Below are 26,884 nucleotides of genomic sequence, written 5' to 3'. Positions count from 1 at the left end.
TCATGCCACGAGCCGGCATTTCTGCACTGGGTCGTTTTACATTTCCTGGGCAATTCATGATTATTAATTATGAAAATCAACAGCAAACTCGTCTCTCCCAGCTGCCACTGCACTGGGCCGGCCAGAGATAAATGACCCGGTGCCTGTAACGAGCCGGGGACGATACTTTACTCGGCATGCAGTGGTTTTATCATCATGGTTCACATGGGAAGGGATTGATTGGACACGGCGCAGGATAAAACTGCTCTCAAATCTCAATGGATAGAAATGAATGGGCGGTGGGGTACCACGCTCCCTTAATATACCGAATCCCTGGGTCATCGCAGGGGAGCGAACTGGAGAATTCCCGCAGCAGCACCCAAAGACGGGAGCAGAGGGACTGCCCAGGCCCTGCCTCTGGCGGCAGCACATGGGTAACGATGCCTCTTAGACCTTGTCCAGGCTGGGAATTGGCCCCGCTTTCTCCAGTCGACATCCATGCACCTGGGACAAGGAAAGCCATGTCGGGCATCAATGGAGTTTAGCCCCGGGCTAAGCCTGACCGATGCAAATCGCAGCTTTCCTGGCCCTCGGCACTGTCCCTGCTTGCTGAAGTCAGGGCAAACTCCCATGAGAGCTGCCAGGAGGCCGGATGATTAAAGCACTAGGCTGGGGCGCAGGAGATCCAGGTTCAAGTGGGGCAGAGCCCACTTTGCTTTGTCTGTGAGCTCTGGGGCAGGGCTGTCTGTCCCAGTCTGTGCAGCTCCCGGCGCGACAGGGTCCCAGTCTCAGCGGGGCTTCGAGCTGCGACCATCAGCGAACAACGGGCCCCGCCACAGTGGTGCTTTGAGCCCTAACCCTGGCTGTCCCCTTCTCCAGCCAGGGCTGCTGCAGACACCAGCAAAGGAGCCAGCGTGTTCTTGCCGGGGATCCCTTCGCTTCGAGCTGCCGTCTGAACTGTCACAAGGGCTGGGCCGCGGTTTCAGCGCACAAACAAGGGCGGGGTGGATTTCACAATGAACCTTTGGGGAAAAGGTGAGATTTCAAACCCAGGGCCTCTCTGTTCTCCACCCCACCAAACCTTCCCCTATTTATAGCCCCTTCCCCTGGGGCGTCACCGCACATCTGGCTGCACCATCAGCTCCTGCAGACAGATGGGTCCGGAGGCAGGCAGGCACCGTGTTGTGCAGTTCTGCCTGGGATCAGCATTTTCTCCCGGAGGACGGGGTCACAGCTGGGCAGGCAAGGCCCAGTCTGCACAAACCCAGCGGGGAACCCCCTGGGTGGGCACACCTACTTCAGTTCAAAGCAGGCTTCTTGTCCTGTGATTGTCTAGGGCCCGGCGCCGCTGGGCCGAAGCCTCCGGCTGCTGCCACAGCAGAGAGAGAATTAGAAGTTATGCCTGCAATTCAAGGACTGTTACACAGGGCTGAGCAGGAACAGAACCCAAGGGCAAGCGGCTTCCTGCAGCAGCCTCCCACCAAGTCACTCCTCCTTCCTGTCCTCTCTCCACACAGGTGTGATGAGCTGTGTCGGGCAGGGAGGGGAGGGGCTGGGGTGTGTTTGTGCACACGCAGTGGGTGTGCGGACAGCAACCCCTGCAGAAATAACTCCTCCCGACTCCTCCCCGCAATCTCTTCTCAGTGCTGTCGAGCTGGGGAGCCATAGCTCCGGATAATGGCCGTTTAGGAAGGAGGCAGATCTGAACAGCGATGTTCACTTACTGCTATGACAGGTAAATTAATATGATGCATGATTATCAGATGTACTTGTCAGGAAAGACTTAATGCCGACAGCGCTCTGCCTGTCATCGCCCGGGCGCTGGAGAACAGGGCCGTGCCCTTTCTCGTCGGCGCTGACACACGACACAATTCCTCCGACTGGATAAGCCGCCGTGTCTTACAGAAGGTATTAACCAACACGGGAAACAGGGAAATATCCCCCTCGCCCACCGAGCCTCCCTGCCCAGTGTGCGGCCGAGGCTCAGAGGAAGCGCTGGCAGGTCGGTGACGCACGTGGAGAGGAAAGTGGCACCAATTTTTCCCAAGCCCCGTGTGTGTGTGTGTGTTTGCACACGCCCTAGGGACCCAAGACAGGTCCCGAGCTGGCTGAAGGGCATTCATCACACAGCAAACTGGGCACCACATGCCATCGACACCAAGATCTGCCTCCCAGAGCTGGGAGCAGAACCCAGCAGTCAGCACGGACTCCAGGCCTCACCCCGCTCTAGCCGCTAGACCCCACTCCCCTCCCAGACCTGGGAGCAGAACCCAGGAGCCCTGCTCCAGACATTACAGCACATTGGCCCCCACTGTGGCACAACCAACAAATCGATTTGCCTTGCAGCAGAAATCAGCACCTGGGCCCCAGAAGTCCCTGAATCCAGACTTGCTTCGACAGGGGTTCCCCCGTGCCTGTCTCATCCTGACATCAGCCACCCCAGAGCCTGCATAGCCACTGCTCCGGTCCTCACGCCAAAGCCTGCAAGCTCCCTGTGCCCTGAGCTCCCCTCCAGAACAGAACACAACAGCCCCCGTTCACAACCCTCCCCGTCTTGCACTTGGGGCAGATTTAAGAGGCTTTAAGCCCGTCCTTGGTGCTTCGTGTCTGGGACCGGCAACGTAAAGCAGAGAAGCCCCAGGGCTGCTGTAACTCCAGCTCTGTCCTCACCAGAGGCGCTGGGAAGCTGAGAAGACCTGTAGACTCTGAATCTGGACCAAACATTTTAAGAAGGTGCTGAAGTCCCCCAGACTGAATCAGGGCCCTAGCGGCCATGTCCCTGAGCTGCCCCCTGTGCTGTGGGGTGGGGCCTGGCTGACAGCTCTGTGGGGGGAGGGTTCTCAGGGGGCCGTGTCCACTGACAGTTGGCCCTGGTGATTCCTTTTTAACCCCCGGCGGGGGGTTCCCAGCACATGAATGTCTGAAACCAGCTGGAGACGCTAGATGGTGATTTCTAGCTCCCAGCTCCAGGGCCACAGGGAGCGGCTCGTCGGCCTCTGCGCAGGGCTGGAAATTCCTCCACAGCGCAGCAGGGAGGACTGGGCCCCAGCACATGAGTCCTGCAGCCCGTCGGGCCTTTCTGGTCCCTGGGACAGCTCCTGTCTTACCGCCCGCGCCCCATCCTGGCTGCACCGGGACCCAAGGAGCAGTTCGGATCTAGCAGGCGGCGCGCACGACTGCCTACGGCTCATCTTGCTCCCTGCTCTCCGGACGAGGCGGGGAAGGCGACCGTCCACGGCACGCCTCCCCCTACAGCCTCCGCCGGCAGCCTCGCGCCCTCCGAGGGCACGGTCCCGGCTGACGTCTCCTCCCCACTCCCCTGTGTAGCCCTCAGCCCAGAGGGGCGGGCTCGGCCGCAGGGCTAACGGTAGCCGGCGGGGCTCTGAATCTCGGAGGCCAGGCTCCAGCCCAAGCAGCACTGTCCAGGCGGCTGCTTTCAGCCCTGCAAGCCCGAATCAATCGACCCAGGCTCTGAGACTCCCTGCCCCAGCTTCCCTTTGCAGCGTAGAAGCGCCCTGAGCGATGCTCGCGGCTACTGCAGCTGCAGGCAGAGGGGCCGAGGGGCCAGGCCCCCTCCCAGTGGGCTGGAATTATTCTGGTTCCTTGGTGGCCGCAGGCAGAGGCTCTGAGAGCGCTGGGTGAACTCAAGCAGAGGAGGAAGCAGTTCCTGCACCCGCGCTAGACGAACGGACACCACAAGGCCCTGCGCCTCCCGCTGCAGAGGCGGCTGGGAAGCAACAACGAACCACCTCGTGGGAACTTGTTTCTGGCTGTGACACCTGCCAATAGTGCGGGCGAGTCCCTGCCGCGGGCTGGGGTGGATGCTGCTACCTGCTGCTGTGCCAGGCCACGGTGTCGCCCAAGCACAAGGGGTTGGCTGGCTGCAGGAACCCCTGAGAACACCCCGGGCTGCACCACGCAGGACGTCAGGCCAGTGTGTCTCTCTCACAATCCGTGAGCTTCCCCCACCAGATTCAGGTCCCACGTCGGGGGTTCACCCACCACCTCTGGGGCATGGTCCTGTGCAGCCCGCCTGGCCCCGAGGAGGCAGGAGAGCTGGGACCCAGGACACCTGGCCTTGGGTGAGTTTTCCCTCTCGGGGAGCCTGGCCATTTCACTGAGGGAGCTGAGCTCCAGGGGCAGGTGCCAGCCCCTGAAAACCCGGCCTGTGGGCTCTGGGGATGCTGCGAGGGGACGCTCCCCCGGGGCACTGGGGCGGCCTGAGCCGGTGCAGCACATAGACCACCCGGCCAGAGCCAGGCTCTGTCTGACCCCAGGGCCAGAGAGGGCACTTTGGGCTCTCTGCCCACTTCCGCAGGAGAATGGAGCACACGGGCTGCAGTATTTACTCCCTTAAACCCCCTCCCCTTCTGCCCGCACTCGGCATGAAGCGCCTGCTTCCGCAGCACGAGCAGCTCGTCACATCACCGGGACAGGGGTATTGATTAGCAGCAGCCCATGGATGGGAAATCAATGTGGGACGGAGCTGCACGCAGGCCCTTTCTCATCTAGGCTGTTGGCAGCCAGGCCAGAGAGATGAACCGGCTGCTGCATTCATCAGTGCGGGAGAGCCAGGAACGTTCACCCCTGCGCACGGCAGCAGGGTTGGAAGAGGAGCCAGGCAGCTGCTGTGCGATTGCTCATGCGGATTTTCCCTGCAGGCGAGCTGCAGACAGGGCCCCTGTATTGGATAACTGCCTGCCGACCGGCATCAAAGCCCAGGCACGAGAGACCCCCCATGCCTGGAGTCACATTTTCAGGGCACGGTTGCAGCTTTCCTCCTAAAACATCAGTCACTAGCACTTGAGATCGTGAGACTGAAAAACATGAACTGAGCATCACTAATGCAGTGACACTGCCTGGGTCTGCAGAGAGCCCGAGCCCACTGCTCTGAGAGGGGGCAGCTGCCCCCAATGTAACTGACACAGTGACACTGCCTGGGTCTGCAGAGAGCCTGAGCCCACAGCTCTGAGAGGGGGGAGCTGCCCCCAATGTAACTGATACAGCGACGCTGCCTGGGTCTGCAGAGAGCCTGAGCCCACTGCTCTGAGGGGGGGGGGAGCTGCCCCCAATGTCACTGACACAGCGACACTGCCTGGGTCTGCAGAGAGCCTGAGCCCACTGCTCTGAGAGGGGGGAGCTGCCCCCAATGTCACTGACACAGCGACGCTGCCTGGGTCTGCAGAGAGCCTGAGCCCACTGCTCTGAGGGGGGGGGAGCTGCCCCCAAATGTAACTGATACAGCAACGCTGCCTGGGTCTGCAGAGAGCCCGAGCCCACTGCTCTGAGAGGGGGCAGCTGCCCCCAATGTAACTGACACAGCGACGCTGCCTGGGTCTGCAGAGAGCCCGAGCCCACTGCTCTGAGGGGGGAGCTGCCCCCAATGTCACTGACACAGCGACGCTGCTGGGTCTGCAGAGAGCCCGAGCCCACTGCTCTGAGAGTGGGGAGCTGCCCCCAAATGTAACTGACACAGCAACGCTGCCTGGGTCTGCAGAGAACCTGAGCCAACTGCTCTGAGGGGGGGGGAGCTGCCCCCAAATGTAACTGATACAGCAACGCTGCCTGGGTCTGCAGAGAGCCTGAGCCCACTGCTCTGAGAGGGGGGAGCTGCCCCCAATGTCACTGACACAGCGACGCTGCCTGGGTCCGCAGAGAGCCTGAGCCAACTGCTCTGAGAGGGGGGAGCTGCCCCCAATGTCACTGACACAGCGACGCTGCCTGGGTCTGCAGAGAGCCCGAGCCCACTGCTCTGAGAGGGGGGAGCTGCCCCCAAATGTAACTGACACAGTGACACTGCCTGGGTCTGCAGAGAGCCCGAGCCCACAGCTCTGAGAGGGGGGAGCTGCCCCCAATATAACTGACACAGCGACGCTGCCTGGGTCTGCAGAGAACCTGAGCCCACAGCTCTGAGAGTGGGGAGCTGCCCCCAAATGTAACTGATACAGTGTCACGGAGTGTGGGGGACCCAGGGCCTTCACCCCCGTGCTCCCTACGATTCACCAGGACTCTCAGCCATCCAGTAAAGCAGAAGGTTTATTTAGACGACAGGAACACAGTCCAACACAGGTCTTGCAGGCACAGATAACCAGATTCCCCGGTTAGGCCCATCTTGGGGGGCCTCACAGCCCCCCCCCCCGGGGATCAGAGCTCGGTCTCCCTGCTCCTCTCTCTTCTCCAGCCCACCTTCTTCTCCCAGTCCTCTCCGGCCCCTCCTCTCTCCTCCGCCTCCTTCCTTTGTCTCCCCTGGCCAGAGGTGTCACCTCCCCTCCCCCAGGCCAGGCTCAACTCACCCTTTGAATTCCTGCATCTCACCTAAACCTCTGGCTCTCCCCTCCCCCGCACAGACAGTCTGTGCTTCCTACTTCTTCACACCTCTCCCCCCTCCGAGACTGAACTGAGCGGGGTCACTCCAGCCAGTGACCCGGGGAAGTTCGGACCCACCTACAACCTTATGCCGCCCGCGCCCTTTCCCCACCCCAGTACCCCTGGGGTGCACCCTGGGCTGGGGCCTTCTCCCCACGTTCCAGTCTGGGGGGCTGTGATTCGGGCTCTCTCGGTTCAGAGCCCCCCTTCTGACCCGGGCCCCCCTCTGGACAGGCTCCTCAGGGCGGGGCGAGGGCCTTACAGCCATCTCCCCCCTGTCCCGGGCCTTCCCCCCCCTCCGGCAGGGGCCACAGGAGCGGCAGTGCTGCCGGACATGGGCAAAGACCCCAGGCCAGTAATAGTTCTGCAGCAGCCGCTGCTGGGTACGCCAGGCTCCCTGGTGCCCTGAGGGGGGAATGTCATGGGCCTGGCACAGCAGCTGGCGGCGATACTCCTGGGGTACCACCAGCTGCCTCCTGATCCCCCCTGACTCCATCTTCCCTGGGGGAGCCCATTCTCGGTACAGGAGCCCCTTCTCCCACAGGACCCGTTTCCGCCACCTCATCCCATGGTCTGTCCCCCGAGGCTGGCCAGGTCCCTTATCCTCCGCAAGGAGGGGTCTTCCGCACCGCGCCTGGTACTCAGCCGCTGGGGCAGGGGCGGGATCTGTCCTCTCACCGGCTGGGTCCGGGGCCACAGCCTCTCTGAGCCCTGTCCCTGGGCGTTCCTCTCCCTACCGGGTCAGGGTCCGTGTCTCGGCCAAAGTACTTTCCCGGGGTCAGGTGCAGAGCCCTGCGTCGACCCTGACTACGGTTCACGGACAGGGTACCCTGGGTGTTACTTGGCCAGTCCTCGAGGTCCCCCCCCATTAACACCTCCGTGGGCAAATATGGGTGCACTCCCACGTCCTTGAGGCCCTCCTTGTCCCCCCACTTCAGGTGCACCCTCGCGACAGGCACCTTGAATGGGGTCCCGATCACGCCCCTCAGGTTCAGGTAGGTGTGGGGCACCATCCGATCTGAGCCCACCACCTGCGGCCGGGCAAGCGTCACCTCTGCGCCCGTATCCCAGTACCCAGTGACCTCCTTCCCGTCTACCTCCAGGGGAACAAGGCACTCGCTCCGGAGGGGTAGTCCCGTGCCCACCCTGTAAACCCCAAACTCAGGGCTGGGAGCATCCAGCCCCTCCGAGGGGTCGACCCGGGGCCCTCTCCTCCTTTGCAGGGGTACGCGGCCTACCCCTTTCAGGCGACCGCTGCCCCTCATCCGGCTGGGTCTCTACCAAGTTGACCCGGTGTGGGGTTGGTCTGCTCAGTTTGTCCCGGAGCTTGGGGCACTGGCACGTGGCCCGGTTGGCCACATTGATAGCAGCCCATGTCTCGTGGGTCCCCTCGAGGGGATGGCTGGACCTGACGCCAGATGCTTCCTTTGATGGGGCCTCCTCGGCTCCTTCTGGGAGGTCCCATGGTGACTCTCTCTCTGCGTTGAGGCAGATCTGCTCCTTCGAGACTCCTCCCTGCCATCCCCTGCCCGACTGTCCAGGTATTGGTCGGCCAGCCGGCCTGCATGCTGCGGGTTCTCCGGCTTCCGGTCCATCAGCCACTGCTTCAGGTCAGCTGGGCACTGATCATACAGGTGCTCCAGTACGACTAGGTCAAGCAGGTCCTCTCTGGTTTGGGCCCCAGCCGTCCACTTGCGGGCGTACCCCTGCGCCCGGTTGACCAGTTGTAGGTATGTGACCTCCCGGGTCTTACGTTGACCCCGGAACCTCTTCCGGTACATCTCCGGGGTCAGCCCAAACTCGCGAGCAGGGCCTCTTTGAACAGGTTGTAGTCCCGCGCCTCCCCTCTCATTCGGCTGTACACCTCCACGGCGGTGGAGTCCAGTAAGGGTGAGGCGCCGGATCCTGTCTGCGGGTCAACCTGGTGCAGCTCACAGGCGTTCTCAAAGGCCGTCAGGAAGGTGTCTATGTCCTCCCCCTCCTTACGCGGGGCCAGGAAGTTCGTATCGAAGCTCTTTGTAGGCTTGGGCCCCCCCTCACTCACCGCAGCCGGGGCCTCCCTGTTGTTCAGTTGGGCCATGGCCAGCTCATGTCTGCGCTGCTCCTCCTTCTCTCTCGCCTCGAATTCACGCTGGCTTTGTCTTTCCTCATATGCCCTCAGCTCCTTACGCTCCTCCATTTCCATCCGTTTGATCTCTCTCTCCAACTCCAGCCGCCTGAGTTCCACGGAGGCCGAGCGTCGCCGGGACGATCCCCTGCTGGCCGGGGGGGTCACGGTGCCCTCCGTAGCTGGGCTCCTCCTCCCCCTCCCCCTAGGCCTAGGGGTGGGGGGTCTCGAGGAGCCCTCAGCCGCCGACTGGCCACTCCCAGCGGGTACAGACACTGGGGCCTGCGCTGCATCTGCCCGGCTGCTTCCCTCAGAGACAGGGACCGGTTCATTCCTGCGATCTCTCTCCTCCAGCCGGGCAATCAGCTGGGCCTTGGTGAGCCTCCCACTGCGCAGCCCCTTCTGCCTGCACAGCTCCACCAGCTCACACTTGCGCTTCTGGGAATACATCTTCCTGCTGGCCGCTCGCAGGCCGGGGTGTTCGCCGCTCCCCACGGGTTCCAGGGGGACCCCTCGTGTGCCAGTCTTTGAGGTCACCCCCTCTCTGCCAGGGTCGAGCTGCAGACTCCTTCGCCCCTGGGCTCGCTCGCTGTGATCCCCCGGGGGACCCTGTTACTGCAAAGTCCTGCTCTCTGGCCACACTCTCCCAGGGGTGAATCGCCCCTTCGTTTTCCTGCTCCCCAGTCACTTACTGCAGGAAGCGCCGTCCACGGGGTGCCGCCGATCCCACCGCTGCCACCAGTTGTCACGGAGTGTGGGGGACCCAGGGCCTTCACCCCCGTGCTCCCTACGATTCACCAGGACTCTCAGCCATCCAGTAAAGCAGAAGGTTTATTTAGACGACAGGAACACAGTCCAACACAGGTCTTGCAGGCACAGATAACCAGATTCCCCGGTTAGGCCCATCTTGGGGGGCCTCACAGCCCCCCCCCCCGGGGATCAGAGCTCGGTCTCCCTGCTCCTCTCTCTTCTCCAGCCCACCTTCTTCTCCCAGTCCTCTCCGGCCCCTCCTCTCTCCTCCGCCTCCTTCCTTTGTCTCCCCTGGCCAGAGGTGTCACCTCCCCTCCCCCAGGCCAGGCTCAACTCACCCTTTGAATTCCTGCATCTCACCTAAACCTCTGGCTCTCCCCTCCCCCGCACAGACAGTCTGTGCTTCCTACTTCTTCACATACAGCGACACTGCCTGGGTCTGCAGAGAGCCTGAGCCCACTGCTCTGAGAGGGGGGAGCTGCCCCCAATGTAACTGACACAGCGACGCTGCCTGGGTCTGCAGAGAGCCTGAGCCAACTGCTCTGAGAGGGGGGAGCTGCCCCCAAATGTAACTGATACAGCAACACTGCCTGGGTCTGCAGAGAGCCTGAGCCCACTGCTCTGAGAGGGGGGAGCTGCCCCCAGTATAACTGACACAGCGACACGCCTGGGTCTGCAGAGAGCCTGAGCCCACTGCTCTGAGAGGGGGGAGCTGCCCCCAATGTAACTGACACAGCGACGCTGCCTGGGTCTGCAGAGAGCCTGAGCCAACTGCTCTGAGAGGGGGGAGCTGCCCCCAAATGTAACTGATACAGCAACACTGCCTGGGTCTGCAGAGAGCCTGAGCCCACTGCTCTGAGAGGGGGGAGCTGCCCCCAGTATAACTGACACAGCGACGTGCCTGGGTCTGCAGAGAGCCTGAGCCCACTGCTCTGAGAGGGGGGAGCTGCCCCCAATGTAACTGACGCAGCGACGCTGCCTGGGTCTGCAGAGAGCCTGAGCCCACTGCTCTGAGAGGGGGGAGCTGCCCGCAGTGTAACTGACACAGCGACGCTGCCTGGGTCTGCAGAGAGCCTGAGCCCACTGCTCTGAGAGGGGGGAGCTGCCCCCAATGTCACTGACACAGCGACGCTGCCTGGGTCTGCAGAGAGCCTGAGCCCACTGCTCTGAGAGGGGGGAGCTGCCCCCAATGTAACTGACACAGCGACGCTGCCTGGGTCTGCAGAGAGCCTGAGCCCACTGCTCTGAGGGGGGGGGGAGCTGCCCCAAATGTAACTGACACAGCGACGCTGTCTGGGTCTGCAGAGAGCCTGAGCCCACTGCTCTGAGAGGGGGGAGCTGCCCGCAGTGTAACTGACACAGAGACGCTGCCTGGGTCTGCAGAGAGCCTGAGCCCACTGCTCTGAGAGGGGGGAGCTGCCCCCAATGTAACTGACACAGCGACACTGCCTGGGTCTGCAGAGAGCCCGAGCCCACTGCTCTGAGAGGGGGGAGCTGCCCCCAATGTAACTGACACAGCGACACTGCCTGGGTCTGCAGAGAGCCCGAGCCCACTGCTCTGAGAGGGGGGAGCTGCCTGTAGTGTAACTGATACAGCAACGCTGCCTGGGTCTGCAGAGAGCCTGAGCCCACTGCTCTGGGGGGGGGGAGCTGCCCCAAATGTAACTGACACAGTGACGCTGCCTGGGTCTGCAGAGAGCCTGAGCCCACTGCTCTGAGAGGGGGGAGCTGCCCGCAGTGTAACTGACACAGCGACGCTGCCTGGGTCTGCAGAGAGCCTGAGCCCACTGCTCTGAGAGGGGGGAGAGCTGCCCGCAGTGTAACTACCGTAGCAATTATTCTAGCCCTGGTCTGATTCAGCCCAGCGGGTCCCACCCCCCCGTGTCTGTATTACATGCTCCTAACACAGCCCTGGTTAGCTGCGCTTTGCGTACAGAAAAAAAAAATTACCCATATCCCAGTTGACATGTCCCAGGGTGCCACATCCCGGCAGGCCATTTCCTGTCACATCCCTTCATGCCAAGTGCCAGGCCGGGGTGTGACAGGAGCCTGTAACGTGATGCGACAACGTGGCAAAGAGATGTGCAGAGACAAGGGGTTGCTGAGAAATCCAGCTGCTAGGAGAGAGATGTCTTGGAGAGTCTGCTGCCTGCCAAGTGTCTCCGTGACAACGCACCGTGGGGCGGGGGGGCAGCTGCAGAGAACGAAGGACTCTCCGTGCTCCACAATCCGGTGCCTCAGCTGGGACGGGGCAAAAAGGGAATTTTTCATTGTGGGAAATTTCAGGGGGAAAATGGTTTTTCCTCCTCAAAATTTCCAACTTTTTTTTGGCTTTTAAGGATGAAAACCCCCAAACCGAAAACTTAGATTTTGAAACCAGAAAAATTCAATGGAGGGGGTAGAGGGGGTTTGTTTTGTTTTCTCCTCCTTCCTCCTCCCCCATTTCTTCCTAATTGTTTGAAACAAAAGGATTCCGGTCAAACAGAATGGAACTTTTCCCATCATTTGCTTTCCTTTCAGCCATCAACCAAAATATCCAGGAAGACGCAAACCTTGCCACAGAAATGCTCCTTTCTTCCAGAAAGCCCCCCAACGCTCTAACCCCTCCCCCCCCAAATCCTGGGCGGCCTCAGACGAGCAGCAGCTCCGGCACCAAGGAGATATTTGCTTCGGGGCACTCCTCGGCACGCGGGAACCGTTCTGCTGTTGGGGGGGGGGCTTGCCGTCAGGGACCCATGCACAGACTGTTTACAAAGGGGTAAGAAATGCTGAAAGCTGTTGGAAGCATGTTGCGGACGGGGGGCAGCCTGTGGCCAGAGACGGTTCCATAGGAACACGGGACTGGAAGGGGCCTCTAGGGTCGCAGCCCTGCACCCACAGGCGGCCCTGCTGCAGCAGCCTGGTAGGAACCTCAGCAAGCTCCATCCTCCTGGGGTCACGGATTGACACGGGCAGAACAGAGCGCGAGACCCTCCAGTCTGACCTCCTGTGTAGCACAGGGCAGAGAATCTCACCCGGCACCTCTGCACCGAGCCCAAAACCAGGGAAATAGCATCAGTGGTATTAATTAGCTGTACGGTGGAAGCACCCAGGAGACCCAGGCATGGCCCAGGCCCCACTGTGCCAGGCACTGTATGTTATGTATGTCAGGGAGTCCCCGGGCGATGCTCTGGAACTGCTCCCCACAAAGCCAGGCAGGACTCTGGGGAGCCTCCTCTCCCTCGGAGCAGCCTGTCTGCAGGGCAAGAAGCTCCCACGGCTTCACCTCCTAGGCACCCCTACAGTATTCAGAGGAAGCATTAAGAACAGTCCCACTTTGTCACAGAAGGCCAAAAAAGAATTTGAAGAACCGCTAGCCAAAGACTCAAAAAGTAATAGCAAAAATAATTTTAAGTACATCAGAAGCAGGAAGCTGCTCAACAACCAGTGGGGCGACTGGATGATCGAGATGCTGAAGGAGCACTCAAGGACGATAAGGCCATTGCGGAGAAACTAAACGAATTCTCTGCATTGGTCTTCACTGCAGAAGATGTGAGGGAGATTCCCAAACCTGAGCCATTCTGTTTAGGTGACAGATCTGAGGAACTGTCCCAGATTGAGGTGTCAATAGAGGAGGTTCTGGAACAAAGTGATAAACTAAACAGTAATAAGTCACCAGGACCAGACGGTATTGTGACGAAGTGGGACTGTTCTTAATGTTTCCCCAATACTGTGTGGGTGCCTCAGTTTCCCCTGTGCATTTCTTAAGTCTCTAGGTGGTGGGATAAAGGCCAGTGTGTATAAATCACCGACCCTCTGTCTCCTAGCAACAAATGGCTGGGGCCCTTCCCCCCTGCAAGGGGATGGCTAAAGATCAGGTGACCTCCTAGCCCAGGAAAGAGACAAAGCCCAGAGAAGGGGGGGCTGGAGGGGGTTTTGCCGTTTGGGAGCTGGCTGGAACGAGGAGTGAAGTGCAGATGTGGGGGTCTGGCTCGCTGGGCCCCAGAATGGACCCGGCTGAGGGGTCCGGTTCTCTGTACCTACAAGCTCTGTTTTAGACCATGTCCCTGTCATCTAATAAACCTCTGTGTTACTGGCTGGCTGAGAGTCACGTCTGACTGTGAAGTGGGGGTGCAGGACCCTCTGGCTGCCCCAGGACCCCGCCTGGGCGGACTCACTGTGGGAAGTGCACGGAGGGGCCGAGGATGCTGAATGCTCCAAGGTCAGACCCAGGAAGGTGAAGCCGTGTGAGCTTCTTGCCCTGAAGACAGGCTGCTCCAAGGGAGAGGAGGCTCCCCAGAGTCCTGCCTGGCTTTGTGGGAGCAGTTCCAGAGCAGCGCCCGGGGACTCCGTGACAGCTATCACCCAAGAGTTCTGAAGGAACTCAAATGTCAAATTGCAGAACTACTAACTCGTCTGTAACCTATCATTTAAATCAGCTTCTGTACCAGATGACTGGAGGGTAACTAATGTGATGCCAATTTTTAAAATGGGCTCCAGAGGTGATCCTGGCAATTACAGGCTGGTAAGCCTGACCTCAGTACTGGCCAATCTGGTTAAAACTATAATAAAGAACAATATTGTCAGACACATAGATGAACATAATTAGTTGGGGAACAGTCAAAATGGTTTTGGTAAAGGGAAATCATGCCTCACCAATCTACTAGAATTCTTTGAGGGGGTCAACAAGCATGTGGGCAAGGGGGATCCAGTGGATATAGTGCACTTAGATTTTCAGGAAGCCTTTGACAAGGTCCCTCACCAAAGGCTTTAAGCAAAGTGAGCTGCCACAGGATAAGAGGGGAGGTTCTCTCATGGATGGGAAACTGGTTACAAGACAGGAAACGAAGGGTAGGAATAACTGGTCAGTTTTCACAATGGAGAGAGGTAAATAGTGGGGTCCCCCAGGGGTCTGTACTGAGCCCAGTGCTATTCAACAGATTCATAAATGATCTGGAAAAAGGGGTAAACAGTGAGGTGGCAACATTTGCTGATGATACAAAACTATTCAAGATAGTTAAGTCCCAGACAGACTGCGAAGAGCTACAAAAGCATCTCTCAAAACTGCGTGACTGGGCAACAAAATGGCAGATGAAATTCAATGTTGATAAATGCAAAGTAATGCACATTGGAAAACAATCCCAACTATACCTATAAAATGATGGGGTCTAAATTAGCTGTTACCACTCGAGAAAGATCTTGGAGTCATTGTGGATAGTTTTCTGAAAACATCCACTCAATGTGCAGCGCAGTCAAAAAAGTGAACAGAATGCTGGGAATAATTAAGAAAGGGAGAGATAATAAGCCAGAAAATATCACATTGCTTCTATATAAATCCATGGTACACCCACACCTTGAATACTGTGTGCAGATGTGGTCGCCTCATCTCAAAAAAGATATATTGGACTTGGAAAAGGTTCAGAAAAGGGCAACAAAAATGATTCGGGGTCTGGAACGGTCCCATATGAGGAGAGGTTAAAAAGACTGATACTGTTCAGCTTGGAAAAGAGACGAGTAAGGGGAGATATGACTGAGGTCTACAAAATCATGACTGGTGCGGAGAACGTGAACAGGGAAGCGTTATTTACTCCTCCTCCTAACACAAGAACTAGGGCTCACCCAATGAAACTAAAAAGCAGCAGGTTAAAAACAAACAAAAGGAAGTATTTTTTCACACAACACACAGTCAACCTGTGGAACTCTTTGCCAGAGGATGTTGTAAAAGCCAAGACTATATCAGGGTTCAAAGAAGAGCTAGATAAGCTCATGGAGGACAGGTCCATCCATGGCTATTAGCCAGGCTGGGCAGGACTGATGCCTCTGTTTGCCAGCAGCTGGGAATGGGCGACAGGGGATGGGTCACTTGATGATTCCCTGGTCTGTTCACTCCCTCTGGGGCACCCGGCACTGGCGGCTGTCAGCAGACAGGACACTGGGCTGGATGGACCTTTGGTCTGACCCAGTCTGGCCGTTCTGACACAGGGAGAGCCAGACCCTGCCCCAAAGGGTCGAGAGAGGTCGCCTAGGGGTGCCCAGCAGCAGAGCAGTCTCCTAATTCCCAGCCCAGTGCCCTCCCCACTAGACCACATTGACTCATGTGAAAGAGCTGCTCTGTCCGACTCCAGCAGGGGCTGCATGTCAGTCGTGGGCAACACGCTTCACCAGTCTAGTCTGGGGTGAAGGTGGGGCCAGACCCCCCCACTGCCCTCCCCCCTTGTTTGCACTAGTGCAGAGGGGCCGTGCTCCTTGCACTAGTGTGAACGACTGCACAAGGCAGCTGAGAATCTGTCCCCAGAGCTAAGGACCGAGCGGCGCTCAGGAGCACACGGGTGACACAGCCTGTTCCAGCCACATCAGCAGCGTTACTTCATCCCGAGTAATGACTTTACAAGGAACTCCACCGAGTGCCTAGCGATTAGCCAATTACTGTAAAGCAACGACTGCCTCGCCGGGGGTGACGCTAATTACCCTGCCACACAAGCACCGACTGTGTAATACCGAGGCGGTTCCGCTTGACACGAGCCAGCCCGGGGCCGGAGACGCAGGCAGAGCTGCCCGGGACGAGCCGGCTGCATTCAGGCCCAAAATGCGACTCTGGGCACTTGGGAGCTGGGCTTTGGCCATTCGCAGGGGCACACATGGGACACGTTTGCGGCATGAGCGGCGGGGCCTGGAGAACAGGCTGTGGGCTAAACTGGGGCCACATCAAGGGACCCCGCTGAGGGGCGACACCGGACTGGGCACTGCTCCGCGGGGGCCACTCTGGGCAAGTCACTCCCCCACCCGGCTGTCACGGGGTCCCCGGGCGCTGCTGTGGGGCTGCTCCCCACCAAGCCAGGCAGGACTCTGGGGAGCCTCCTCTCCCTCGGAGCAGCCGCTCTGCAGGGCAAGGAGCTCCCACGGCTTCACCTCCTGGGTCTCTCCTTGGAGCATCCAGCATCCTCTGCCCCTCCGTGCGCTTCCCCCAGCGAGTCCGACCAGGCGGGGTCCTGGGGGGGCCACAGGGTCCTGCCCCCCACTGCGCAGTCAGACGTGACTCTCAGCCAGCCAGCAACACAGAGGTTTATTCGATGACAGGAACACAGGACAGGTCTTGCCAGTACAGACAAGAGGACCCCCCTCAGTTAGGCCCATCTGGGGCCCCAGGGAGGCCACCGCCCCGCTGGGAGGCCCGAGCCCCGTCGGGGCTCCCCTCCATTTCCCAGCCAGCTTCCAAAACTGCCCAACCCCCCCCCCCAGCCCCTCCTCTCTGGCTGTGTCTCTTTCCCGGGCCAGGAGGTCACCTGATCTCTTTGTTCTCCCCCACCTTTAGCCTCCCCTGGCAGGGGGGAAGGGCCGGGCCATTAGTTGCCAGGGGACAATGGGTCGGCCAGAGCTGAGGCCCCCCCACAGCATTCAAAGGAAACATTAAAACTAGTCCCACTTCGACACACCAGTGCCACTCCTGCCCCATTCAGCCGGGGAGCCCTGGCCGGGGCTGTGAAATGACAGCGCCGGATGGGTCCCACCTGTTTCTGACGCACGGCCCCTAAGCATCCAGTGCTGGCCCCCTCAGAGACGGGCTACGGCCATTCCTGTGCTGGGCGACACACAGGGACACAATCCGTGCGAAAGTTGTGCCCGAGGCCTTTGAAGCAAGAAGGGGAACCAAAGGAAGGAAACAGACTGAGCTGACGGGCGGAGGAAGGGGGCTCTGCTCCGGGCACCGTGCTGGAGCACCAGGCCACGAGCGGGGCCCTCGGGAGAGGAAGCATTTCCCCACACGGCCCCAGCCTGCCAGCCCAGCTGACTGTGGGATCATTCGAGGCAGCCGTGGCTAACTACTCTCCAGTGGACAGACGGGACGTGCCCTGGAAGGGAGAGGAGACCCCAGGGAGAGCGTCGTGCCAGCCAGCAAGGCTCCCAGAGGCACTCCAGCCCAGCAATCGCTGGTGGGGGGGTATCCCCATCGGGCCATCGGCGCCAGTGCTGCAGAGGGGCAGGTGTGCCAGAAACAGGGACAGACAGAGCTCTCCGTCAGGCTGGAGCATGGCGTTGGTCCAGGCTTGTCACTGCAGGGTCCCGCTAGCTCCAGGCCCTCCCTGGAGGCAGCCATGGACAGCGAGGGCAGAGAGGCAGGGGCCTGCTCCCCCCAGGCGCTGCAGAGAGAGCGACAGTGCCAAGGAGCTCCGTCTCCCAACAGACCAAGGGGAAACTGAGGCACAGACATGGCACTCAAAGGAGGGAGCTGCACACACGTCTCCTCACACGACGCTGGATGCTCAGAGCTCTGAATTAGCACCAGCGCAAGGCCCAGACTGAGCCCCAGCATGGCAGGCCCCACCCCCACCCCGCGCTCCTGCCCCAAGGGGCCGGATACCACAACTGTCCCTCTCAGGCGTCACCAGCCAGCGTCAGACCCCGTTCCCACGGACCCCGGCGACAGTGCCTCGGCGAGGCTCTACATAACGGGGGCTGTTTGCCTGGGGCCGTGCCTGGAGGGAACACGCCTAATTCACTGCTTTTAACACAGGCGTCTCTGGGCGTCGGAGCGCGGTGAAGGGCCAGGGGCCGTCTCTGCCGGCCCCGTGGCAGCAGCTGCAAACTGGCGCCATTCGAACTCGGGGTTAATCACAAAACAGGCGATGAGGCTGCAAGTGCTCGTTACATGCAAAAAAACCCCAATCTGTGACACGGGTAACCATGGGAACCTGCTGACCCACTGCAGGAGGGCAGGGGAGGGCGTGTGAGGCTCGCACCCCACACTTGGGGGACCCCTCGTTCCGACAGAGCCCAGGGCTGCCGGGCAGATCTCGGCTCTAGTGAGGACGCTGCACGGGGCCCAGGGGAACGGCCGCCGGGGCCTCAGTCCTGACACCTGGGCCAACCAATGCCGTGTGAACAGGGGCCAGGCGGCCTCCTGCTTCGCAGCCCAGCCCAGCGCTGGGGAGACGCCTGCTCATTGTTCAGCTGCTTTGACTGAACCGGGCTCCTGCAGGCGGCCGGGCTGGGAGAGTCTGGCCCTGGCGTTCACAAGGCAGCTGGCTGCAGAGCATGCGGGGGCGGCTACATCTGCCCAGGAGGGACGTGCCAGCCTGGAGCCCAGGGCTGGGCAAGGCCGAGACGCCCCAGAGTGGGGCAGATGTGTCGCCGCCTGCCGGCAGCCCAGAGACAGCATGGCTCCCACCCCGGCTCCGGGATCCCCCATCGGGCCTTTCCAGCCCAACAGAAAAAGGGTCGTTTGCCACATTAGACCAACAGCTCTTCGGACCAGATCACTGGGTCTCCACAGCACCTGGGTCCACAATGGTTCCGGTGTTTGTCACCCCCAGTGGCAGGGCAGTTACCCCCATTGTACAGATGGGAACTGAGGCGCAGAGGGCCGAGGGATGTGCCCAAGGTCACCCAGGGAGTCAGCAGCAGAGCCGGGAATCAAATAGGGAAGGTTTTGGGCCAGTGCTCTGCAGGGTCATATCAGATGGTGCCTGCCGGCCATAGAGTCCATGAACCTGGGTGTCCTAAGAACCACTGTCCCATCCGTCCTCTCTGCGAGGGCAGAGACCTCAGCTGCCTTGTGTCCACTGGAAACCCCCTTGGCTGATGGCAGCCTCCCTGCAGAGACCCAGGTGGCAACTCCTCCCACTTCCTGGCCTCAACTCTTGTACAGTATGAAAAGCTGCTAAGCAGCTGCTGGGTTCCACCCCAGAGGTGGCTGCGTCTCAGGGTGGCTGGAGCCATCCCCATAGATGGCTGCTAGGAGCGGGAGGGGTAACGTGCTGCGCATCGGGGGAGCCAGCACGCCACGTGAACACACACGCAGAGTCATCACTGCCATTATAACAACAGCCACACTAGGTCAGACCCAGGGTCCATCCAGCCCAGTGTCCTGTCTGCCAACAGTGGCCAGTGCCAGGTGCCCCAGAGGGAATGAACAGAACAGGGAATCACCAAATGACCCATCCCGTCACCCATTCCCAGCTGCTGGCAAACAGAGGCTAGAGACACCATCTCTGTCCATCTTGGCTAATAGCCATTGATGGACGTACCCTCCATGAACTTTTCTAGTTCTTTTTTGAACCCTGTTATAGTCTTGGCCTTCACAAGATCCCTTGGCAGTGAGTTCCACAGGTTGATTGTGCGCTGTGTGAAGAAGAACTTCCTTTTGTTTGTTTGTTTGTTTGAAACCTGCTGCCTATTAACTTCATTTGGTGAGCCCTAGTTCTTGTGTTATGAGAAGGAGTAAATAACACTTCCCTGTTTACTCTCTCCACACCAGTCATGATTTTATAGCCCTCATTACAGCAACGAAATACACCGAGCAAGATCAGACCAAACACGAAGCCAACGACACCTGGGAGAGGCAGGATGGTCTGCTGGCCCGGGACTCAGGCCTCCTGGGTTCTACTCCAGGCTCTGGCAGTGCCCTGCCCTGTGCCTCAGTTTCCCCTTCCACCCTGTCTCTTCGGACTCTGAGCTCTTTGGGGCAGGGTCCGTCTCTTGCTGTCTCTGCAGCACCTGGCACAGCAGGCCCCCCACCCCCCATCTCAGTCAGAGTCTCTAGGTGTCACTGGAATATCTACAATGGCATCTCCTGTGTCAGACGCTGCCGACTCCAAAGAGGGGCTCTCCGAGTAAGTACAAGGTGAAGATGCACTGCCCAGCTTCCCACCCGGTACCCAGCCAGCCAAGGGGTCCCTCTTGGGGGGCAGGCAGCAGCTCTGCCCTGCACTCTCCCCCAAGCTGGTGGCTTGCCCAGTACTTTCCCGTTCGGGGCAGCACGCAGCATTTCCCCACGATCCGGAGGTATTTCCATGCAGAAGGACGGCGGCCTGCAGGCTTTTAATAGCATTAGCACACAGCTGCTCCCCGGGAAAGGCAGGAGCTGGCATGGGGTCGCCTGCGTCAGCTCTTAACGTGGAAGGAAAATCTGCTGCCAGGAGCAGTTATTGGCTGGCTGGAGCCAGATGCGCTGGGAGGACGTTTGGCAGGAGCAGCAGCCTGGGGCGCAGAGGCAGGCACTGGGCTGGAGGAAGGGCAGAGAGCCGGAGCCCCAAAGCCAGGAGAACTGAGAGGCTACCGGGGGTACGACAACGCTGGCCCCATGTGCCCAGTCAGGAGAGCCGGCAGGCTGTGTTCCCCCTGACATCAATCGGGAGGAGGAATCCAAAGACAAACCCACTGCGGGAGCCGCATCGGCTCCTGGAAGTTGGAATTAAACAACGCTGATGCCTTTGAAGACACGTCTGATCATCTGGAGAAGAATCGCCCAACCAGCCAAGCGCAGGCCCATGGACGTGACCGACTTCCCCAGCTTAGCTCTCTGCCTGGGGCAGCACACGCAGGGGACACGGAGATCAGGACTCCTGGGTTCCTCCATGCTCTGCCAACGACTCCATCTGTGCTCGTGGGCGAGTCACTTAACCTCGCCATGGGGACAATGGGCTGATCCAGCTTTGAAGGCTCTGGATGAAGGCTGCCAAAGCTACCAGGGGCAGCAGGAGCTGGGCATCCAAAACTCCTCCTCAGGCTCCCTTGGAAACTCCAGCCCCAGCCCCCGTCTGCGTGGGGGTCTCAGGCCATTTCTGCTGCACTGGGACGGCCAACAGCACGGAGCTCAGCAGAGCCACTAGCCAGGGATCCACCCGGCCTGCACGGCCTCAGTGGACCCACAGATAACGGTGGGCTTGTGGCTACATGGTCTACTCTAGACAAGGACTGAGACCCAGGACACCTGGGTCAATTCCTGGGTCTGCCAGATGTATTTACATTACAGCAGCATCTAGACAACTGAGATCGGGGCCCCGTCGGGCTGGGCGCCGCCCAGACACACGGCGACCGAGATCGGGGCCCCGTCGGGCCGGGCGCCGCCCAGACACACGGCGACCGGGCCCTGGGGCCCGTCGGGCCGGCGCGCCAGACACACGGCGACCGAGATCGGGGCCCCGTCGGGCCGGGCGCCGCCCAGACACACGGCGACCGAGATCGGGGCCCCGTCGGGCTGGGCGCCGCCCAGACACACGGCGACCGAGATCGGGGCCCCGTCGGGCCGGGCGCCGCCCAGACACACGGCGACCGAGATGGGGGCCCCGTCGGGCCGGGCGCCGCCCAGACACACGGCGACCGAGATCGGGGCCCCGTCGGGCCGGGCGCCGCGCAGACACACGGCGACCGAGATCGGGGCCACGTCACACGGCGACCGAGATCAGGGCCCCCCAACAGGGTGCTGCAGGCAGCCCCAGGGAGGTTCAGACCCAGAGGCCAGCAAGGCGCTTCTGGCTGAGCTCGCTGCAGGCCAGCGGGCATGGGGCCCGTGAAGCCCCCTCCACAGGAACAACCCGGGAACACACCCAAGGGCTCGTGTGCACGCCCGGGTCTGTGTGCACCATTTGTGCACACACGTGCGTGGCCACGAGCCACTCCTGCTGCCCCGTCTCCCCCACACACCACGGCAATCGCCAGGGAAAGCTGGCGCTGGCGGCAGGGGGTGGGACTGAGCCTCCCACCCCGGAGGGCAGCTGGCTCAGCGAGGGGGGCTGCCCCCCACCCGACAGCTGTGGGGGGCCGGCGCAGTGAGTGCTGAGCGCCCCACGGGCTTCCCACGACAGTGAGAGATTTCAGGACGGACGGATGGACGGACGGGGCAGACAGACAGCAATCAGAGCCCCGCTCGCCCCCCCAGTTGGCGTCTGAGCGAGGAGCAGGGCTCAGGACACTGCCTCCCGGGGCCCCACGCTCCAGCCCCGGCCGTCGGGTGCACCAGCACCGGGAAGGGAACCCAGGCGTCCTGCAGGCAGGTGTGTGGATCGTTATTCCCTACGCAGCTGCCTCGCCGGGTGATGAGCGCTGAGGGTGCTGCCAACCGCCACGGCTGCGAACCGAACCACGCCCGCGGAGCTGGGCTTCAAACCAGCCTGGGCTAAACATTGCGACCTCCAACTGCCCCCCTCAGTGCCGATCCCCCCGCCTAGGAAGCTGCCGCCCCAGGATGCTGCCGGCAATGTGTGACCCCCCCCATGCTGGGGCCAGGCCCCCCGGCGGAGCCAAGGGAGCGGTGCCGGCCCTCGCACAAGACACAAACCAGCAATTCAGGGCTTGGGTGAGGGCCGGGGGGGGGGGGGCTGGCTGCTCGGGGGGGTGAGGAAGCTGTTACCATCTCCCTCCGCGGGCCAGCCCCAGGGAGCTTCTCTCTCCAGGCTGCCCCCCCCCCGCCCCAGCCCAGCTCCTTGGGGGGATGGCACCCTCCACCCCACCCTCCACCCTCGTTAACACTGTGCCTGGGGTTAACGAGGATCTGAGCTAACCAGGCCGGCTTCACACCAGCCAGTTCCCCTGCGCTGCTCCCGATCCACACAGAATCGGGGCCCTTTTCTCCTCTCCAGCAGCGGTGGCAGGTCCCCCTGCAAATGCCACAAGGGACCCCCAGCGGGCACAGAGCCCACCCCTGCAGCCCGCCCAGCCCCCTCACCCCCAGCTCCGACTCCCCCAGCCCCCGCAGTCCTCCCCCAGCTCGGGATCCCCCAGCCCCCGCAGTCCTCCCCCAGCTCCTCCAGCTCGGGATCCCCAGCCCCGCAGTCCCCAGCTCCTCCAGCCCGGGATCCCCAGCCCCGCAGTCCCCGCCCCCAGCTCCTCCAGCCCGGGATCTCCCAGCCCCTGCAGTGTCCCCAGCTCCTCCAGCCCGGGATCCCCCAGCCCCCGCAGTCCCGTTCCCCGCCCCAGCTCCTCCAGCCTGGGATCCCCAGCCCCGCAGTCCCGTCCCCAGCTCCTCCAGCCCAAGATCCTCCAGCCCCTGCAGTCCCCCAGCTCCTCCAGCCTGGGATCCCCAGCCCCGCAGTCCCATTCCCCCAGCTCCTCCAGCCCAAGATCCTCCAGCCCCTGCAGTCCCCCTCCCCAGCTCCTCCAGCCTGGGATCCCCCAGCCCCCGCAGTCCCACCCCCAGCTCCTCCAGCCTGGGATCCCCCAGCCCCCGCAGTCCCATTCCCCCCCAGCTCCTCCAGCCCAAGATCCTCCAGCCCCTGCAGTCCCCTCCCCAGCTCCTCCAGCCTGGGATCCCCAGCCCCGCAGTCCCGTCCCCCCAACTCCTCCAGCCTGGGATCCCCAGCCCCGCAGTCCCGTCCCCCAGCTCCTCCAGCCCGGGATCTCCCAGCCCCTGCAGTCCCACCCCAGCTCCTCCAGCCCGGGATCCCCAGCCCCTGCAGTCCCGTCTCCCCAGCTCCTCCAGCCCGGGATCCCCAGCCCCGCAGTCCCACCCCCAGCTCCTCCAGCCTGGGATCCCCAGCCCCGCAGTCCCGTTCCCCCAGCTCCTCCAGCCTGGGATCCCCCAGCCCCCGCAGTCCCGTTCCCCAGCTTCTCCAGCCCGGGATCCCCAGCCCCGCAGTCCGTTCCCCAGCTCCTCCAGCCCGGGATCCCCAGCCCCTGCAGTCCCATTCCCCAGCTCCTCCAGCCCGGGATCTCCCAGCCCCGCAGTCCCATCCCCAGCTCCTCCAGCCCAAGATCCTCCAGCCCCTGCAGTCCCCACCCCGGCTCCTCCAGCCCGGGATCCCCAGCCCCGCAGTCCCCCAGCTCCTCCAGCCCGGGATCCCCAGCCCCTGCAGTCCCCCCAGCTCCTCCAGCCTGGGATCCCCAGCCCCGCAGTCCCACCCCCAGCTCCTCCAGCCCGGGATCCCCCAGCCCTCGCAGTCCCACCCCCAGCGTGCTGAGCTGGTTTGAAGCAGACATGTTCTGTATGGGAGCGGTTGTGTGGGGGGGACCTGACACCCGGCTCAGGGAAGGACACACGAGCCAAGACAGCTCCAGTCCACAAGCAAACAATTCGCCCCAACGAGGCCCCAAGACGCACAGGAGGGAGGCGGAGGGTGCGTCCCATCGCAGAGCCGGGGGCATGTCCCCAGCCCGTGGCTGCCCCGAGGGGCCCAGCCGCTGGCAGAGCTGCGACCCCCCGCGCCGGAGCCCACAATTCAAGCCAGAGAAAGCGCAAAGTTACTGGCGCATCCAGCGGGTGCAGAATCGACTCGGACAGGCATGAAGCTGCCAGAGTGTGTGTGTGTGGGGGGGGGTCTGCCCTCCTCGTATGGGGGGAGGCTTTTTCAGGCCATTAAGGAGCCTCCGGGGGTCCCGCCCAGTGCTGCCCCGCTCCGAGCCAGCTGCCAAGGGCGGCGAGCGGGCGGCCAAGCCTGGGGCTGCTCGGGGCCCCTCCAGCCCTGCTCTGGCTCATCGGGGACGGCGATGCTCAGCGCGGCGAGTCGTGTAAACTGGGGGGGTGGGGAGGGCTGCGGTGCCTGCCTCCCAGAGGGGCCAGCCGGAGGGGTCACCGGCACTGCCCCATCGGCTCCTCTGCAGCGCCTGGTCTCCCGCAGGGGCCGGGGGGGGGACCACAACAGGGACACTTCTCTCCCCACCTTGCCAGGGGTGCAGGAGGGTCTGAAAATCCCACCCCAGCCCACAAAGGGGTCTGGAAAGGCAGGAGCGCGACCGCGGGGAGCCCAGCGCGCTCGGACAGACGGTCGGGAGAGAACGCTGCAGCCAGTAAATCTGTATCAACCAGCCCCAGCGATGGGGACCCACAGCACAGAGCAGCGGCTCGTTGGTTCTCCCCCCGGGGTCCTGCCCTGCTGAGCTCCAGCGGCACTGCTCTCCGGGGGGCTCTCCATGCACAGTGGGGGAGGCAGGGAGATGGAGGGCGGGGGGGCGGGGAGCAGAGAGGCCGGGGCATCCCCCGCCAAGCTGCAGCGAAACACAGAGACAGCCCCGATAGGGTCCCTGCACAGGCAGCCGGACACGGACGGACACTGACGTCCCTGAGTCAGCCGCCGGCAGCGTGCGGGGCACCCGGACGGACAGACACCCCCCCAGACACACACAGCCGCTCGCGCAGACACCCGGCAGCGTGCAGGGCACCCGGACGGACAGACACCCCCCCACCCAGCCGCTCGCGCAGACTCCCGGCAGCGTGCGGGGCACCCGGCCGGACCGCCTCCCCCCCACCCAGCCGCTCGTGCAGACGGATGGACGCAGACAGACCCTGACTCAGCCGCCCGGCAGCGTGTGGGGCACCCGGACGGACAGACACCCCCCCAGACACACACAGCCGCTCGCGCAGACACCCGGCAGCGTGCAGGGCACCCGGACGGACAGACACCCCCCCACCCAGCCGCTCGCGCAGACGGATGGACGCAGACAGACCCTGACTCCCCTGAGTCAGCCACCCGGCAGCATGTGGGGCACCCAGATGGACAGACACTCACCTGGCCATGGGGCACCCGGACAGACACCCCCCCAGACACAGCCGCTCCCGCAGACATCTGGCCATGGGGATGGACAGACACCCCCCCAGACACACACACACACAGCCGCTCACACAGACACCCAGCCACGGGGCACCCGGACAGACACCCCCCCAGACACAGCCGCTCACACAGACACCCAGCCATGGGACACCCGCACAGACACCCCCCCAGACACAGCCGCTCACACAGACACCCGGCCACGGGGCACCCGGACAGACACCCCCCCCCAGACACAGCCGCTCACACAGACACCCGGCCACGGGGCACCCGGACAGACACCCCCCCCCAGACACACACAGCCGCTCCCGCAGACACCCAGCCACGGGACACCCGGACAGACACCCCCCCAGACACAGCCGCTCACACAGACACCCGGCCACGGGGCACCCGGACAGACACCCCCCCCCGGACCCACACCGCTGCGCCCGCAGACACGCAGCCATGGGACACCCGGACAGACACCCCCCCAGACACAGCCGCTCACACAGACACCCGGCCACGGGGACTCACGATTTTCTCCGAGGTGCCAGCCCGGGAGATGGTGGTGCCATTGAGTCCCACCAGGGACGGCAGCGTCTGCGACATCCAGTTGGTGACCATGGCCATGGTGCTGAGCACGGCTCCGATCTTCAGCAGCGGCACGGTCATGTCGGCCCCTGCCTCATCCCCCCTCGGTGGGGCGGCAGCCTGCTTCCCGGCCCAGGGAGCCCCCTCGCCAGCCGGCCCCCCGGCCTCCTCCGGGGCTGAGAGCGAGCCGGAGAGAACCGCGCGGCTCCGCTCCCGTCCTTATAAAGCGCCCGGCTGGAGCGAACCCCCGCTCCGCTCCCCATCACTTCCAGCCCGCTGACGTCAGCGGTGCTGGCCACGGGCCGGCTGGGCGGGGGAGGCTGAGCAGAGAGGGCCCCGGGAAGCCCTGGCCATCTGGCCCGGGCTCGGGGGGGGGGGGGCAGCGGGGGCTCGAGCTTAGGGGGTTGTCGAGGAAACGAGGAGGCAGCCGGGGAGGGAGGTTACGAGAGCTCAGGGGAAGGACACACCAAAGCGGTGGGATGGGGGGGCTGGTCACTGGGAGAGCATCGCCGGGGGGGGGGGGGCTGTCACTCAGGATCTCGCCAATCGTCAGCCGGCTGCAGGGAGAGGCCCTGGCCCCACGTGGGGGCTCCGAGGGGGGGGCCCTGGGGGGAGGGGGAGCTGGAGGCCGGCAGGATGGGAAGGGCCCCGCCTGGGTTGCCCCAGAGCAGGAGGGAGGCTGAATGGCTGCCAAGGCCGGGACCCCAGGACCTTGCAGCCCCCACAGCCCAGCTGCCCCTTCCCTGGAGGGGACACAACCTGCTATTGCTGCTGGACCCCCCCCGCCGCCACAGGGGAGAAAGTGCCCAGACCCCCTGGTGGTGGCGCCGTACAGAGCCCAGGCGGAGGGGAACAGAGACCTGCCCAGCCGTCC

The 26,884-nt window shown here is 62.5% G+C and overlaps 1 protein-coding gene across 2 annotated transcripts in view; it reads right to left on the bottom strand.

Moving 5' to 3' along the window:
• The window catches only part of OLFM2 (olfactomedin 2), an 89,388-nt gene that overhangs the window by 45,570 nt on the left and 16,934 nt on the right, over window positions 1–26,884 (bottom strand). The window contains exon 1 of one of the 2 annotated variants that reach the window (XM_039514084.1): window positions 25,954–26,138. The exons of the other annotated variant lie outside the window; for it this stretch is intronic. Coding sequence (XP_039370018.1) covers window positions 25,954–26,091 — 138 coding nt within the window. The 5' untranslated portion in view covers window positions 26,092–26,138. Of the gene's footprint in view, window positions 1–25,953; window positions 26,139–26,884 lie in introns of those variants that run through there. 2 annotated transcript variants of the gene reach the window in all.

Source organism: Mauremys reevesii, linkage group 25 (assembly GCF_016161935.1).
Source record: "Mauremys reevesii isolate NIE-2019 linkage group 25, ASM1616193v1, whole genome shotgun sequence".
Lineage (NCBI taxonomy): Eukaryota > Metazoa > Chordata > Testudines > Geoemydidae > Mauremys > Mauremys reevesii.
The sequence above is the reverse complement of the archived record's forward strand: the minus strand, read 5'-3'. Positions and strand labels throughout refer to the sequence as shown.